This window comes from Theobroma cacao, chromosome 4, assembly GCF_000208745.1.
Source record: "Theobroma cacao cultivar B97-61/B2 chromosome 4, Criollo_cocoa_genome_V2, whole genome shotgun sequence".
In the NCBI taxonomy this organism is placed as follows: Eukaryota; Viridiplantae; Streptophyta; class Magnoliopsida; order Malvales; family Malvaceae; genus Theobroma; species Theobroma cacao.
In genome coordinates, this window is record NC_030853.1 from 17164009 (window position 1) to 17180208 (window position 16200).

A 16200-nucleotide genomic window follows, 5' to 3' on the forward strand; every position below is an offset into this window, starting at 1 on the left:
AGTATTAGAGGGTTGATGTCAACAAAGAACATGCTTGTAGATGAGCAAGTAGCAATATTCTTACATATTATTGCTCATCATGTTAAGAATCGAGTAATTAGTTTAAATTTTAGAAGGTTGGGTGAGTCAATTAGTCAGCACTTTCATAATGTCTTAAATGCAGTCCTGAAATTGCAAGAACATTTGTTTAGAAAACTTGAGCCCATTCCAACAAACTCAATAGACAATCGGTGGAAGTGGTTTAAGGTAGATCATTGATCTTATAACTTTTTGTAACTATATATATACAAGACATTAGTAGGTTTACTTATTAGTAATTCATTACATCCGATTTGTAGAATTGTTTAGGTGTTCTAGATGGGACATACATCAGAGTTAAGGTGCCAAGTGCAGATAAACCTAGATATCGCACTCATAAAGGGGATATTGCAACAAATATGTTAAGTGTATGTACACCTGACATGCAATTTGTCTTTGTTCTTCCTAGTTGGGAAGGGTCTGTAGCTGATGGCAGAGTTCTTCAAGATGCACTAAGGAGAAGAAATGGACTTAAAGTGCCTTATGGTAAGCTTTCCTATGATAATGGGAAGGTATTTCAAATTATGTACTATATGATTATTCAACTTAAATAAGTAAATAACTTATTTAGTTTGTTTTATATAGGTTGTTACTATCTAGTTGATGCGGGCTATACAAATTGTGAGGGTTTTCTTGCACCTTTTAGGGGTCAACGATATCATTTGAATGAATGGCGTCAAGGCCATGAACCAAGCAGTCCTGAAGAATTTTTTAATATGAAACATGCTGTTGCTCGTAATGTTATAGAAAGATGTTTTGGGTTATTGAAAATAAGGTGGGGTATCCTTAAAAGTCCATCATTTTATCTGATTAGGATACATAATCGGATTATTATAGCTTATTGTTTGCTTTATAATTTTATTAGGAGGGAGATGAGTTTTGACCCTATTGAAATGGATTTAAGGGAATATGTTGAAACCAACACAGTAGTTGATGAGGATTTTATAAGTACTATTGATCCTATTGATGTTTAGGGTAATTTCATAATGGAATTAGCAAATCAGATGTTCAATGAATGGCAAGCATCTAGGCAAAATGATGATTGACATTTGTTAGGCATATTGATATTGAAGGACTGTTGCTGGGTTTCTTTCCTCAGTTAAATTCAAGTTGTACTTTTTTTTTAATTTGTTCTTAATGTCTTATTGTTTTGTCAATTGTTGTTGTTAATTGTGTTGTTTATATTGTACTTTTTATCATGTGAATAAAGTTTGGCCAGTTTTAATATATTATTGGATATATGTTTTTATCTTTAATTTTTTTTACATTCTAATAGTATTTTTTATAATTAAATATTTAGTGTATGGTAGAAAACAATGTCCACATCTTCAGCACTAGCTTCTCAAAGTTCAAAGGGAACCAAAAGAAAATGGAATTTTCATGAAGATGTTGCACTTGTTACAGCTTTGATTGATTTGCACAATATAGGAAAATACAATGCAGACATTGGGTTTAAAGGGGGTTATTTAATAGAACTTGAAAATATACTTGTAACAAAATTACTAGATGCAAACTTGAAGGCGAAGCCCCATATAGAGTCTAGAACAAAGACTTTGAAAAAAGAATGGGCTATTAGATATGATATGGTGCAAGGACACATACTAGTGGATTTGAGGGGGATGATCAAAGGAACATGGTTGTTACTGATGATCCTGTATGGGAATCTTACATATAGGTACGTTTTTGGGTTTGGGTTATTTAATTATTTTCATATTAGTTTCTTACTAATAATATAACTAATAGTCTTTTTTTTTGTTATTAGAGTCACAAGGAGGCTGCCCGTTTTAGAAGAAAGAGTTTTCCCTTTTTCAATGAGCTGAGTATTATTTATGCAAGAGATCGTGCAACAGGGAAAGATGCACAAACTGCAGCAGATATCCTTGAAGAAATGCAGGACTGTAATTATACAATCAATGAGGAAATTGAAGGTGAAAACCTAGTTGGATATAATTTTGAGGATGAGGATTTCTCCAATATTCAACCTCAAACATCAGCTTCTAGAAGTGACACAACTTCAACAAGGAAGAGGAAAAGGCTAAATGAGACGGGTGATCCCATCACATCTGAATCAATTATTGCTGTTGCAACGATATTGGGTGAGAACATAAAATAGGCTGGAATTAAGTTTAGCAAAAGTGTTGGGGCAGAGGTGAACATCCAACAAAAGGCTCAAGAGTTGGATGAGATTTTAAGTCAAGTAGAGGGATTGACAGCGAGGGAAAGGGTTCTAGCTTCAATTAAACTTTCGGAATCTCCAACTCTTATGTTTGTGTTTTTAGTATTGATCCTGATCGAAGACTTGAATGGCTGAGGACATTTCTTGCTGACCATTAAGCTTGGATGGATTTAAAACTTTTGTAAAGGTAAGTTCCTAATATTGTAACTTTTGGGCACTTGTGCTNTGCAAAGTTGATTATGATATCCTTTAGTTTCCTCACTTGACAAGGTATTTTCTTTTCTTATTTTGCAGTCAAATTGTCGCTAGGGAGAAGAAAGGCAAGCATTGGGTGATGCATGAACAAAAGTAATAATCTTCCTCTGCTGGTAGAGATTTTAAGTAATCTGGGTTCATTGTAATCTTTACTTATGGTTTTAAACTATTCTGCTATTATATGGTTTAAAGTAGTTCTTTAAACCCACAAATTCAGTATGTGAGGCAATGTTTTGTGCTCGGTGGTTGTAAAAGTCAAGGTGTGGTGTGGATAAGATTGTGGTTTCACTGTGGTTCTTCTTCATTTTGTTTTGTGGTGTGAAATTTTATGTTGAGGACTTTTCTGTTTTTTCTTAATGTTTGGAAATGATGCACGTATTGTCAATACAGTAAGATGTCAAAGTTTGGTGTTCTGTTTTACCATATCTTTTGTGATAGTGTCTCTTGGCTCTCTTTCTTTCCAGAACTGATTTGTGTAATGAATTTTAGCGTTGTTCTTAATTAATGTACGATGTATTCCAGCTCAGAATTAAAAAGAGAAGTTAAGAGATCAATCCATTGTATATGGAATTCATGAATCATGATAAAGGGTTTGCCAGTGCGAGTAATAACCTAGAGCCACAATATATGAAAATGCTTTATAATATATGAAAATGATTCATAATATATGAAGAATTGACTAAAAAAAATCTATACACAAATTTAATTGATTATGATGGATAAAATATAATATTATTATATTATATTTTTAAATAATTATCTATTTAAAAAAATATGTGACTAAATTATAATTATTTTTAGTAATTGGGAGAAAATATAATTATGATGGATAATTGTCTTTTGGGATAAATGTGTATTTAAATGATAATATGGATAATTTTATTTTTTTATGAAAATAAATGTTAATATGATCAAGGTTAATTTTGTCTTTTTATCACCTATTCCTTTTTTATTCCAATCTTATTTCTACCAACCAAACACTGCAATAAGTCATAATAGCAATTCCTGCTCCATTCCATTCACAATATTAAACAAAGTAATAACTATTCTATTCTATTCTCACTTTATTCTATTCCCACAAAATAACAATTCTATTCCATTCCTACCTATTCCACGAACCAAACGTGCAGTAAGAAGTACAAAAACCGCCTCTTATAAGTATGAAAAATACTGAGATGAACAGTTAGTGTTTGTGATTATTTTATTGGAGTAAGAAAATAGACTTGAGAACTCAGACAAAAACCGACACTTAAGTTGCCTTAACCTATCAAAATCACAAGCATCTGAGCATTTTACTTATTGGTTGGTACATGATCTTTTTGTCTAAAAAACAGGATTCGAATTCTCCTTTCCTTAATTAAAAAAAAAAAACCCCAGCAAAATCACAGCCAAAAAAGCCTTGAAGAGCTCGCCTGGCCGCCACTTAGTTCCAGTCCATGGTGAGGGGAGAAAGCTAGAAACAGGGGAAATTGAATGAAAATAAGCTTCAAAGTGAGAAAGAGGAGAAGAAATATGCGAGAGAAAAGTAAAAGAAAAAAAATTAAATCAAACATGTATTAATCTAGTAATAAAAAAAATAAACTTATGTCACTTTGTGAGGAATGAGGTACATAATGGGGCAATGAATGGGAGCAGGGGATTTGGATTCCTAAATACTTCGAGAGGAAGTTTGATACTTTTGCTCTAAAGGCTTCTGGAATTTGATTATGTTTGGAGAAGTCTTGAAACCTTTAAGGCATGTCTCGATACCTGCAATGTAGGGAGCTAAGTATCAAGACTTACGCATAATGTGTAGATACTTAAAGTCTCGTGATGTGATTATCCTGATTTTAAAATGATTTTGAAGCACATTTGATTTCGTAACGATCGTTAAACTTTCTAAGAGCTTTGATTGCATACGAAATACTTTGTATTGTGTTTGGAATCAAATTATTACATTGGAATTCAAAGTGAGTTTACAAAAACTCTTCCGTTTTAGTTTGTTCTCCTTCTCATATGTTAATTTTCACATTTTTGTTGCAGATCAGTAGATTATTTGACTCGTTGTCCTTTGACTACTACCATGATTGATTTTGATAGGTCATTGATAAGGCGTCTGGTAAGCGTCAACCCTCACCTTTGAGTCAGACTCCACTGGTCAAACAATGGGTTATACTATGCTATGGATTTTACTTTATATTTGGATTAATGCAATAAATGTTACACTTTTGGTTGTCATGAGATGACTTACTCTTGATATTTGATTTGTATTTGCTTCCCCACTTTGAGCACGGAAGTGTGCAAACTAATGTTTATAATTCTGATAATTGAATATAATCATATATATATATATATATATATATAAATACATATAATTTCATGGTGAAGCGTCCCATGAGATAATTGATTATTGACTTTGATCTATTGGTTGATGCTTGCCTGGGTTAGATGGAACCTTTCCATTCAATCCTTCCGCCGGTTATGGCTTCCGAATTTGAATCGTAACAAAAAAGCAAGGCCCTCAAAAAAAAATCTTATATTTAATTGAAAAGTTTATTAATTGCGATATATATAATTTCGACTTATAAATATACTTGTCATAAAAGAAATTAATTTGGTCACATTTACTGATAAATATGTCTTGGATAGGAGTATTATTCTCAACGGATATGTAAGCCTCAGATAGCACTACCGTATGAACAGCAGTGACAGTCTATAAACCAGGACAACATGTTGGCATTCATTGTTCAACTTGAAATAAAAAAGAAATGAGACGATCAAAAAAGGATAATGCAAAGGAGCAGTTTATTTTATTTGGTCCGCAAGGTTGTTAATTTTCCAATGCAAAATAGGATGGAAATAAGCACAATCAATTACTACTTATGCGTTTGACGGTGGTCAAGAAGGCCTCCAAGGAAACCTGAAATCCCAGGTTTGGAGTTCGTCAGACCATCTATAAATGCCTTCAGGAGCAAATAACCAGAGGCAATTACTACATTCATATCTGTCTCTTTTATCATCATAAGCATCGAAGTGAAAGTCAGGGATGTCTCGCCAACTTACATCACAGTAAAACAGTGTGGTCCTAAAAATGTTGACACGAAAACTCCATTGAAATTCCTGGCCATCGCCGCTGAGCACATGGACACCCAAATCATCGTCTCCGGATGCGCAATGGACTGTTATGGAATCGCCAGTGCCCACTAAACTGATCAAATGGACGTGCCTTTTCCCTGCAACAAGGGCTGCTTCCAGCAACAAGCTAAACAGCACTACTTCAACTAGCGCCCTATTGCCTTTGAAAACACCCATTTTTGCTTGTATTAGTTTTGGTTGAATCTCTACCATTTAAATGCTTCTCTGTAACAACAATCTAGGAATGAACCCAAGTTTTAAGGAAAAAATTGGTGTCATTCTATATAAGTGGATTTTCACCCTTTCACTTATACCATTTATGTCAATTGCCAGCATCAATGTCACAATTTGGATAAACTTTTGAAGTTCCATTTTTGGAATCTAACGTGGCATTGAATTGTCTTTGAATATTTACTCCTTAAAGATGACAATTAAAGGAAACTGCAGATTTTTAGTAAGGATTTTTTGTTCCTATCTTTGTAACAGAAATAAATGATAATTAAATGATAATTAATTTTCGTATCAGAAATAAAACAGAAAAATTTAGAAACAAATAAAAATGTAAATTTTAAATTTTGAAAAGCATAAAACTTTTATTTATGAAATAAAAGCTCAACAAGCTAGGTCGTAAAAGAATCATAGCTTTCAGCCTTCGAAGATACAAATTTGAAAATCAGGCCAAGCTTGTCCGTATATCAAGCACTTAGGACAAGATGCCATATATTAAGCAATTCACTCCTTAAATATGCACTACCCGAACCTCCTAAAACATCTCTATAATTTTTAAAATCCGACACCATATTTATAAGTTATTTTATTTTTCATGTTATATTACAGTAAAACTTTGGTTAATCAATATTCAATAAATTAATATTTTTGATTGATCTCGTCTTAACACCAATGTGGTAAATTAATAATTCGCTAAATTTATAAGATAATATATTTTAAAAAAATATATAGGTTGCACTTGATATATACATTAATAATCTCTTTATATATAAAAATTATATATATGCTTGACTCAATTGAGAGGTCTTTGTAAAATACGACTCTAATATTACTTGTTTATTCATGAAATTGATGTCTCCTTAGACCTCATCTCTAACTTTTCTTAATGTATTAAGAAGCTTTACTATAATGTTTTTATATTGTAAGAGAAACTTGATATTGGCTGATAAATACTCTGATGACCTCTTGATCGTATTTGATATTGTTGATTGGCTCACTTGTAAGTTAAACTTTTTTGACACCAATTGTTGCAATTACTTTTAGGTGCAATTTGGATTTTTTATCTTATATTTATACAAATCTTTACGCATTTCATCGATCATCGTTAATTTCTTTACACATTTGAGATGAGAAGCCATTGTATTTAGTTTTACTATTTATGATAATGCATATTCTTTTTGTAGATGTTTTTACTTAACTTAATGTTCACGAGTATATTAATTAAGTACGCATCAATGTAATTTTCGTTTGTTATAAAAATAAATAGATTCATGATTTCTATTTACTAAGGCTAATTACATTCATGAACTTGTTTTTGTTAAACAAATATATAAAATAATGATGATTCATAATTGGTAATTAGGTAATATTCTTATAATCACAATATATAATACATGTATTAAGTTTAATATTTTGAAAAAAATAAAAAATACCTTGATAAATTAATTTTTTATTAATTAATGTATAAATCAATAAATTATTAATTTATTAATTAAATAATATCTTGATTAATTAATAAATTTTTATAATTCAAAAATATTAATTTATAGAGATTTTACTGTATATATATTACTCCAAAAAAATACCAATATTACGAGCTAAACTTTTATAAAGAAGTGTGAAAATTAAATCCTTAATTTTGAATGATTCAATTACAGCGTATTCTACCGGAATTTTTTAAATAATATACAAATCATAATAATTACTCACTTATTCCTCTCTTTTTTTTTTTTCAAAAACTCTTCCCCTGTTTCTTATAGCATATACTCGAACTTTATATTTGCTTAGCTCCACTCATTTCACTAAAAAAATTCGAAACATTGAAAGACGACCCTCTATCACCACCCTGTTTCTACATAGACGGTTTTCAAATTGAAACGTTTCATAGACTTGGTTATTTCTCTTATGAATAATATGGATTCACAAATTACAAAAATATTCATAAGATATCTATAAAAAATTAACCACTAATCACTAAGGCTATTGCCATTGAATTAATCAACATCTTTCTCACCTTGATTATCTTGTTAAACATCTTTGAGAAACATAGAAGAAAAACGCTCCATTTCATGTTTCTTCAAAGCCAAGCCAACCTCAACTCCCCTACTCCCACCTCTACTTTCAGCCATAGAAATGGCTTCATTTTTATCAATAGATACAACCTCTACCTTCCAGGGCCTTCCCCACCCAAAGTCAGATCCATAAACATCAAATCGAGGCGATCCACGACAGTAATAACTTGTACTGACCCTGCTGGTTCCTTACCAACATCGAATACGGGTTTCAGCTTCTCTTCTGCTCCATCGAAAACCCCCTTGTCTATTAATCTCTTAACCATATTGCTTACCCTTTTTGCGGCAAATGCAAACCCGTTTTCATCCATGAAATCTCTTGCTTTTGATAAATCTGTGAAAACGGTATTGCAGTTTCCAAAATAATTTTCAGGGACAGGTGGGTCTAAACGTGCCCTGCAATTAGCTGTGAATCCAATCCAAACAGTTCTATCACGTTCTCCACCTCTTGCTTTAACGATGCAACTAGTTACATAAGCAAAAGTAAGCACAAAAGTTGATAAATGAAGCTGTATTGAGCTATCAGATAATGTAGCCAATACCCTTTCTCTCATTTTCTTGAAATCTTCAGGGCTGATGTTAAATGTGGCTCGAACTAGATTAGGAGCTTCTCCTTCGTTTGGCAAAATCTTCAGGCTTTTGTCCTTAGTATCTGAATCTGACCCGACACTAGCTAGCCACTGGTTCAAGTATAGCATATCAAGGTCAAGCCCTGTAACATCTTGGATGACACTCCTATCAAGAAATGGGGTTAGCTCTGGTGGCAAGGGAGAGTTTTCTGTATAACCTTGATTGCATAGATAAGCCCAAGATTTCATGAAAGAGGTTGTGGTTTTACCATCAAGAACGGCATGGTGAGCAGTTATTCCAATGCAAAACCCCATATTTGGAAAAAGGGTTATTTGCAAGGCTATAGTTGATGCAGAGTCATCTGATGTTACCAGCGCAGGTTTCAAAGGGTGCAACTCAACAGCTTCGTAGATTCCATTGCTTGAGAGAAGGTTAAAGTCTGCAGCGGACTCAGCAACCGTGAGTGAAACTCCATCATCTGGAGTGTATAAAATGATGGGTTTAGGGGAAGTTGATGGCCACTTGAGGTTGCCAGCAAGAGGGAGGTAATGGAGGAGAGTAAGAGAAAGGGAATGCTTGAGTTTTGGGAGGATCACTGAGTTGAAATATGCAGGCGTGGAGTTGTTCAGTTGGTAAAAAAAGAGTCGCTCAACTGGTGGGAGTTTGAACCAGTAAATGTCGAAGAAGGTGAGTGGAAGGGAGAGCTCAGCAGCTGATTTTGGTGAGTCAGGGAATGGTTTGATTCTGGTGAACCCAAGGATTTTCGCTGTGGTGGAAGATGCCATAGCAGAAATTTTGTGTTGTTTGCTTGACTTAATTGGCTACTCGATGAGAAGAAATGATGATGTTAAGAAACTAATAAAACAAGAAAATGTAAAAGAGAAAGATTCAAAGAAAATGACCATTGATTTTGGAAAGATCTCTGACTATTCCAAATTCACAGTAAGCGCCGGGTCGCACTTCACTTGATTTGATTATAAAACATTTCTAGATGAGCAGAGCAATTGGTGTTGAATTGAATGTTGATTCATCGTCTTGGACTTTGTGGGATTACGAATATCTGCTTTATGTATATTTTAATTTTCCAATAAAGGAACAGCATCTCTTGATATTGAGTTCAATACTCAACGGAACTTTAATAAAGCTCTAAAAATATTGAAGTACAAAAGACTGCACATGAACGCATGTGTTGTGCATAAAATTTTTTTATTAATTTTATAAAGAATATAACGAATTTAGCGTAAGAATTCACACGTTTAAAATCCTAACGTGGATCCAACCAGAAATTATTGTTAATGTAAAGTTATGTTTTTCTAGACGAGTTCCTTGAGTACACAGTTTAAAATCAAAGTCTTATCCTAGTAAAAAAAAATATTTAAAAGAAAAAGTTGTGTTCAAAGTTGAATGTTTTGATGGAATTTAGTTATTCAATTAATTAAAGGGATTCAATCAATTCCTGATAGCGTGGCATAAATTTGAGAGTGAAACATCAATGGCCGTGCACAAAAGTTGAGCAGGAGATCTTCGTTCTCAAAGTGAACGCAACCATTTAATTAAGTATAAGACAAAGAAAAGTAGATCCTAGTGTCACGATTCTGTCCCAAGCCGTAATCGAAGTTAAGACCCGATGTACATAATCCACTAAGTTCAAGCAAGTCTCAATATCGCTATCTGTGTGTACTCCATCTAGGGGCATTGAACCTGTATATTATTATAGCATTTTACAATCTATGTTTAACAACATAACATTTTTATATACATAAAGCACAATCTTGTGCAAAACATCCGCCGTGTACTTGTACTCTGCATTACATTAATCACATTTTTAGTTTGCCAACCCGCGGCCATATTACCCTACACTAGGCATTAACAAACATATCTCATAATTTGTGTTTATATACAAACAAGGTCAAATGACCAGACAATTAACAAAACCATCGATAGATTGACTACTAGTGAAGTGACTCGGAGTGCGAAAGATACTGTTAAATGCCTTGATCTTTAAACTTACCAAAATAAATACATGAATCCCTCACGTGTCTACGACCCAGCTAACTCTGGATCTACAATCCATGAATTTTTAAAATTGTGAGTGCAATTACTTAGTCAGGGATAAGGAGGGGAAAAAGCAACAATCAAGAATAAGTTTATAACCAAAGCATATTTGTTTGAAACCATGCACATTTTCGTATGAAAATTCCTGATGCAATTAGGTCCCACCAATTAAAATATACATTCTCGATCTTAAACTCATCCTTGTATCTTGCCGAGCTCTTTACTTAGAAACAAGTTCGAGACCACTCACTTTTAGTGAAAACAGGGCATGAGTATCAAGACATCATGCTCAAGTTTCAAATCGATGCATATTCATTTCAAACCATGCACATTTCCCTATGCAACTTCATGACGCATTTGGATGCTACCCAATAAAATTCACTTGTTTAATCTTAAGCTCATCCATTGGTGTTATTCAAAAACTTTAGCATCTTGATTTTGTCAAAAGCATTGGGAACCACCTAAGTGTTTGAATCATGATTTTGTCAAGAGCATGACCAAAAGCATCAAAGAGAGATCATTTTGAAGCCATCAACAGCATCAAAGGCCATTAAGAAATTCGATAATTCAAGATCTCAAGTCAATTTTGAAATATGAACCTTTCTCTTTCAAATTAACATTCCACTATCTTGACCTTGAAATAGCTAGTATTGACACGTGTTGAAATATCACATAAAAGGTTATGAGAGTGCCAAAATTAATTGTGCTTTAGGATGAATCTTTGCATAAAATGCTTGATGAAAATTGATCTTTCATTGTGAGCCTAGTTAAAGATATTAATTCTTTTTTAATCGAGTAGGATAACCATAAAGACCTTGATGTGTTGAATAAGTCAATCCATTTGAAAAGGCCAAAATTGTCAATTGCCTCATTTAGAAACATTTCCAATAGTGATCACTAATCTCAAAGAAATTCAAAATTCAACACTTTTTTAAAAGAGGAAATTGTGAGGAATAACCCTCCTGATAAGACAATTTCAGAAATAATCATCAAAATAAGTTTAACTGTTTTGACCCAAAGTTAGGTATGAGTTGACAAAAATACCCTTAAAAACATTTTAAAGAAAATAATCTCGCAATTTCTCCCTTCTGCCATGTAGACAAATTAAATGCTTTTTCATATCCCTAAGCTCCCTCAAGTCGCTCAACTTTATCAACTGTATCAGGTTTCTCAACTCCCCCAGATCTCACAAATATCTTAGCTCCATTAGATATCTGAGCTTTCCTATCTCTTTCTTGCCATACTAGCCTCCCTAATTTGAGCACCATCGGCATCGCGTTTTGGTTTATCTCTTGCCATCTTGCTATATCATCGGCAGGATACAGACCCAAGAACAGAGATGACATCAAGGAATGTTATTTGGTTTATTGCTTTTCATAGAACGACAAAGTTGACGGAAAACCCACTCCATTCATTTCTTAAAATTTGTATGTAAATTAGAACACTTCCCATAATTGTTTACCTGTCATGGCTTCATTTAACAGCTTTAATGCACATAGTGTGTAAAACATATAGTGAACATGGCATGGCATGTAACAAAATTGTTTTGTACATGGCGTGTAGTAAAATTTGTCTATACATGGATGTAGCAAAATGGTTGAACATGGTGTGTAAAAATTTGTTTCTTTAAACATGGTGTGTAACATAATTTGTGGAAAGTAACATGTGGCAATATTTAAGAACCTAGTGTGTATAGGGTTGTTGATGAATTGATTTGATTTTTTTGATTTAAGAGAATGTAGAGAACGATGTAAACCCATTACGTGTAACATAACTTGCTTGTGAGCACTTGCTAGGTGTCTGCAGTGAACTTGATTTCATCATACAATACTTTGTAATTAGTGGTTATAAGAAAAGAGAAGAAAATAGGCATTTTTGTTAGGTTATGTAGGGAAAAAGCCAGGCCACTTATTACCATGTTTTGTATGATGATGAAAACACTAGTTTTAGATAGAAGAAGCATATCATAATATTAAAAGGAAAGCGTAGTTGACCTGGATTCCGGCATGAAATAAAAATAAAAATTTGTGGGGTGGCAAATGGTAATCTGAACATCAAAGCTGCCAAACTTTTTTCAACATGGCGTGTAAGAACAACATGTTTTCAAGGGGATATGTAGCAAAATTTTAGAGCATGGTATGTAGCAATGTAAGTACTGTGTAAATGGATTTTGACCTTTTATTTTTATTTTTAAATTACAGTGGTGTGCCAATTGTGCGACTTGTGATAAGATAAGGTGGTCATTGGGTCGATGGCATTTACAAGGGGGTGAGTCACGAATTGGGGGGTTTATGAGTGATTTGTCATTTCGGGGCTCGATGAAGCTAGTAGAAGATGTTGTGGATAAACTCACATAATCATGAAATCGAGTTACATGCATTGATAAGTATACCAGAAGAGCTATCACGGCCAGTTATCAAGGACGATGAGGATGCTGCCTTAATTCTAGTAGAGCAAAAGAATGTTTCAGCAATGTAAGTCACTGTTAAGGAATTCCATATGATACCTCTATGATATAGAGTTATTTAAGCTTAATTTTGATAATAATTTGGCTAAGTTTTTATAATAATGCATAGAAATTAGCAAGCTTTATTTAATTATTTTAAATTAGTTATTTTAGGTGAGTTAATTTAATCATAGTTAATTTTATACTTAATTTGGTGTTAATATGATTAAGATAGGTTATTATTGATTTAATTGTTTTTTTGTAGGTGTTTGAAAGAAGAATTTTAATGGAAGAAGGAGAGCAATTTTAAGGTACAGGCTTCCAATGCATATGTTTCGATATTTCGACCATAGCTTTCTCTACAGAGCTCCAAATGAAGCGATGCTTGGACCATTGGAAAGCTAAGAGAAAGGTCTACAATTTTATGTTTACCACTTCACCTAGTTTGGTCTGTAGGATGGTCAAAAATCTTGTTGAAGTTGACATACTGCAATAGTCCTAGAACAATTATGATTTTTGTTAATTAATTTGGCAAAACTACAACTTACATAGTCTGATGAAGACATCCTAGTTGAAATTGACTTCTTTCTTCACCCAACTTGGTCTAACTTCAAAGCCTATAAAAATAACTTTTCGGAGGACTTGAAGAAAGAGAAGAAACACCAGATTAACATTTGAGAGTCAAGGCACAGAGTCATTGAAGCTAAGAAGAATTTACAAGATTTAAGGAGATTTGAAGATCAAGAACACAATTCTTGAGTTTCTCTATATTTTATTTTATTCTCTTTTTTCTTGGTTTTGTTTTAATGTTTATATTTTATTCAATGATGATGTATGACTTGATGGGGAACTAAATTTTTAATCTAAAATTATGATTGAACTCAATATATAGTCTAAATTATTTATCTCTCTTTGACTTATGTTTGATATATTTAAGTTGTTTATTTTATTATGTTCTTAATACTTCTAATTGCCTGATCACCAATTAGATTGAATTGAAAACCTAGGTTAAACCTTGACGAATGAGATTTAGGTAGACCTTGAATAAAATAGCGTATTATCGAATACACTTAGTTGATTAGGTGATTTGATTTGTCATATAGAGTAGACATACACCTATAAGCCATACGTAGCCAAAATTAGAGCACAAACTTAATGAATCTTTTTTTAATTTAATTTGCATAGACATATAGTAAATTAATTGGGAGAGATATTTTTATAAGAAACTCGACAGAGACTTATAAATAATTTAGGACTCTAGGTTAACAATTTAATGTATTAAACTAAGTTAAGAGAAAGAGAGACAATAATCAGATAAAGTATTGAGGGATATCATAATCTTAGGTCTGGTAGTCATTCACATTTAATAAAGTAAATTTGCTAATAGATTTTAGATTAAGTTTTAGTTTTCGTTATTAGTTTATTAATTTAAATTTTCCTTTTTAATTTTAATTGTTTAGATAAAGTTAAGGTGTGTTAATTTTAGTAGTTAATTGTAAGGATTAATTCAATTCTCAGTGGGATCGACACTCTACTCATATTTATATTAACTTTGTGATACTTACACTTGCGTGAGTAGAAAATTCAACAACACCATACAAATGCTATGCCACATAACGAAACTATACAACATGTTAATCACTTCAATTAGATTCAGATTTACACGCCTTCACAGATACCACAAAATTCAGTCCCTAACCCACAATAATGGCAATCAACGTATGCACATGAGTTTGTGCAGGTCAGTACACACATGACATTTGCACACTAGTTGGCTACACAATTCCAATCAGCATGTGTATTGAACCAATTACTTGGTTATGTGCAACTAATGCAACACTTGAGTGAAATTATAGAGGGTCTAATGCCATTTCTAATTGACACTGTGACACTCGAGGATGACATTATGACGAAAGACACGACGCTGCTCGAGGATGACATTATGACAAAAGACACGACGCTACTCGAGGATGACTATGCGTCTGATCATGATAAAGATAGTTGGTTTTCTACCAGTGAAGATAACTTTAATGACAATTCTGACAGTGGGCCAAATGGCTAGCATGATGACAGTTTAGAGGATGACTGGGGTGACAACATTGACATTCCGAATTTCAACCATGTTAAAGGTGAAACAGAAATGTCAGAGGTGTAGATTTAGGAGAAGTTTAGTGTGATGACCCCGTAGACAATAACCCCATCACTAATGAGAAAGGGATTAATTTACTTGTGACATTGCCCAACGACAATCATCAAGAAAGGGGAAATGCAAGGGTATCTCGTACGTGGCATATTTTGGTGCAAAAATGTTCTCCTTGCAAACAGTTACCACAAAAAAGTCCATATCAACCGATGACTGCTTATACAGAGGAAAAATGTTTTCCTAGAAGGAATAATTGAAAAGATCTTTGAACATGTTGGCATTAAGGGAACAATTTGCGTTAAGAGTTAAAAGGTCATGTAAGGCTCGTTTTGAGGTTTCTTATAAGGACATGCTATGCAATTTTTGTGTGTGAGCAATGAAGTTACCTGAAGAAGATTATTGGGAAATTTGAACTTTCCACAAGGTACACACGTGTTCTGTCAATGGTTTAAAAGGACGGTTCTGAATTGTGAATGTGAAGATAATTGATGAACTTATGTCACATAAGCTTCAAGTTAATGGAGTAGCATTGAGACCTAAGGACATAATTAGTGAGATAAAGGTTTAGTGAGGATTGAAATGCTTGTATAGTGAGGCTTGGCAAGCGAAGAAGTATGCGGAGAGGCTTGTTTTTGGTCCTTCGAAGGAGTTTGTCCAACTCCTACCCTCGTATTTCCACATGTTGAAGCATGAAAATCCCAACACAGTCATAGCAATGGCTATTGATGAGGCACAATAATTCAAATATTGCTTCTAGTCATGTAGGGCTTGTATTTGGAGGTTCGAGGAGGTCATGCATCCTATAGTTGTTATTGATGCCACACATCTGAAAGGCAGGTTCAAGGGTGTTCTGTTTATGGTTGTCTATAAACATGTGAATGAGTGCATATATTTGGTTGCATTTGGCATAGGGCACATTGAGGACGAAGACTCGTGGACTTGGTTTCTTAGTATCCTGCGTTGTGCGGTTGGTTGTCCTGAAAACAGAATGTTCATTTTAGATCAACATATTAGCATCAAGAAAGCAATTGAAAATGCATACCTAGACGCACACCACGATCTA

At 33.4% G+C, this 16200-nt stretch overlaps 1 protein-coding gene and 1 pseudogene across 1 annotated transcript; one reads left to right on the plus strand and one right to left on the minus strand.

Annotated features, from left to right (window-relative positions):
* LOC108661694 lies at positions 1395–2342 on the plus strand (annotated as a pseudogene).
* LOC18601669 (phenolic glucoside malonyltransferase 1) lies at positions 7808–9296 on the minus strand. Its single transcript, XM_018119300.1, is given in 2 exon segments — positions 7808–8078; positions 8081–9296. Coding segments are annotated over 2 exon segments (1398 nt in total). The 5' UTR covers positions 9279–9296; the 3' UTR covers positions 7808–7878.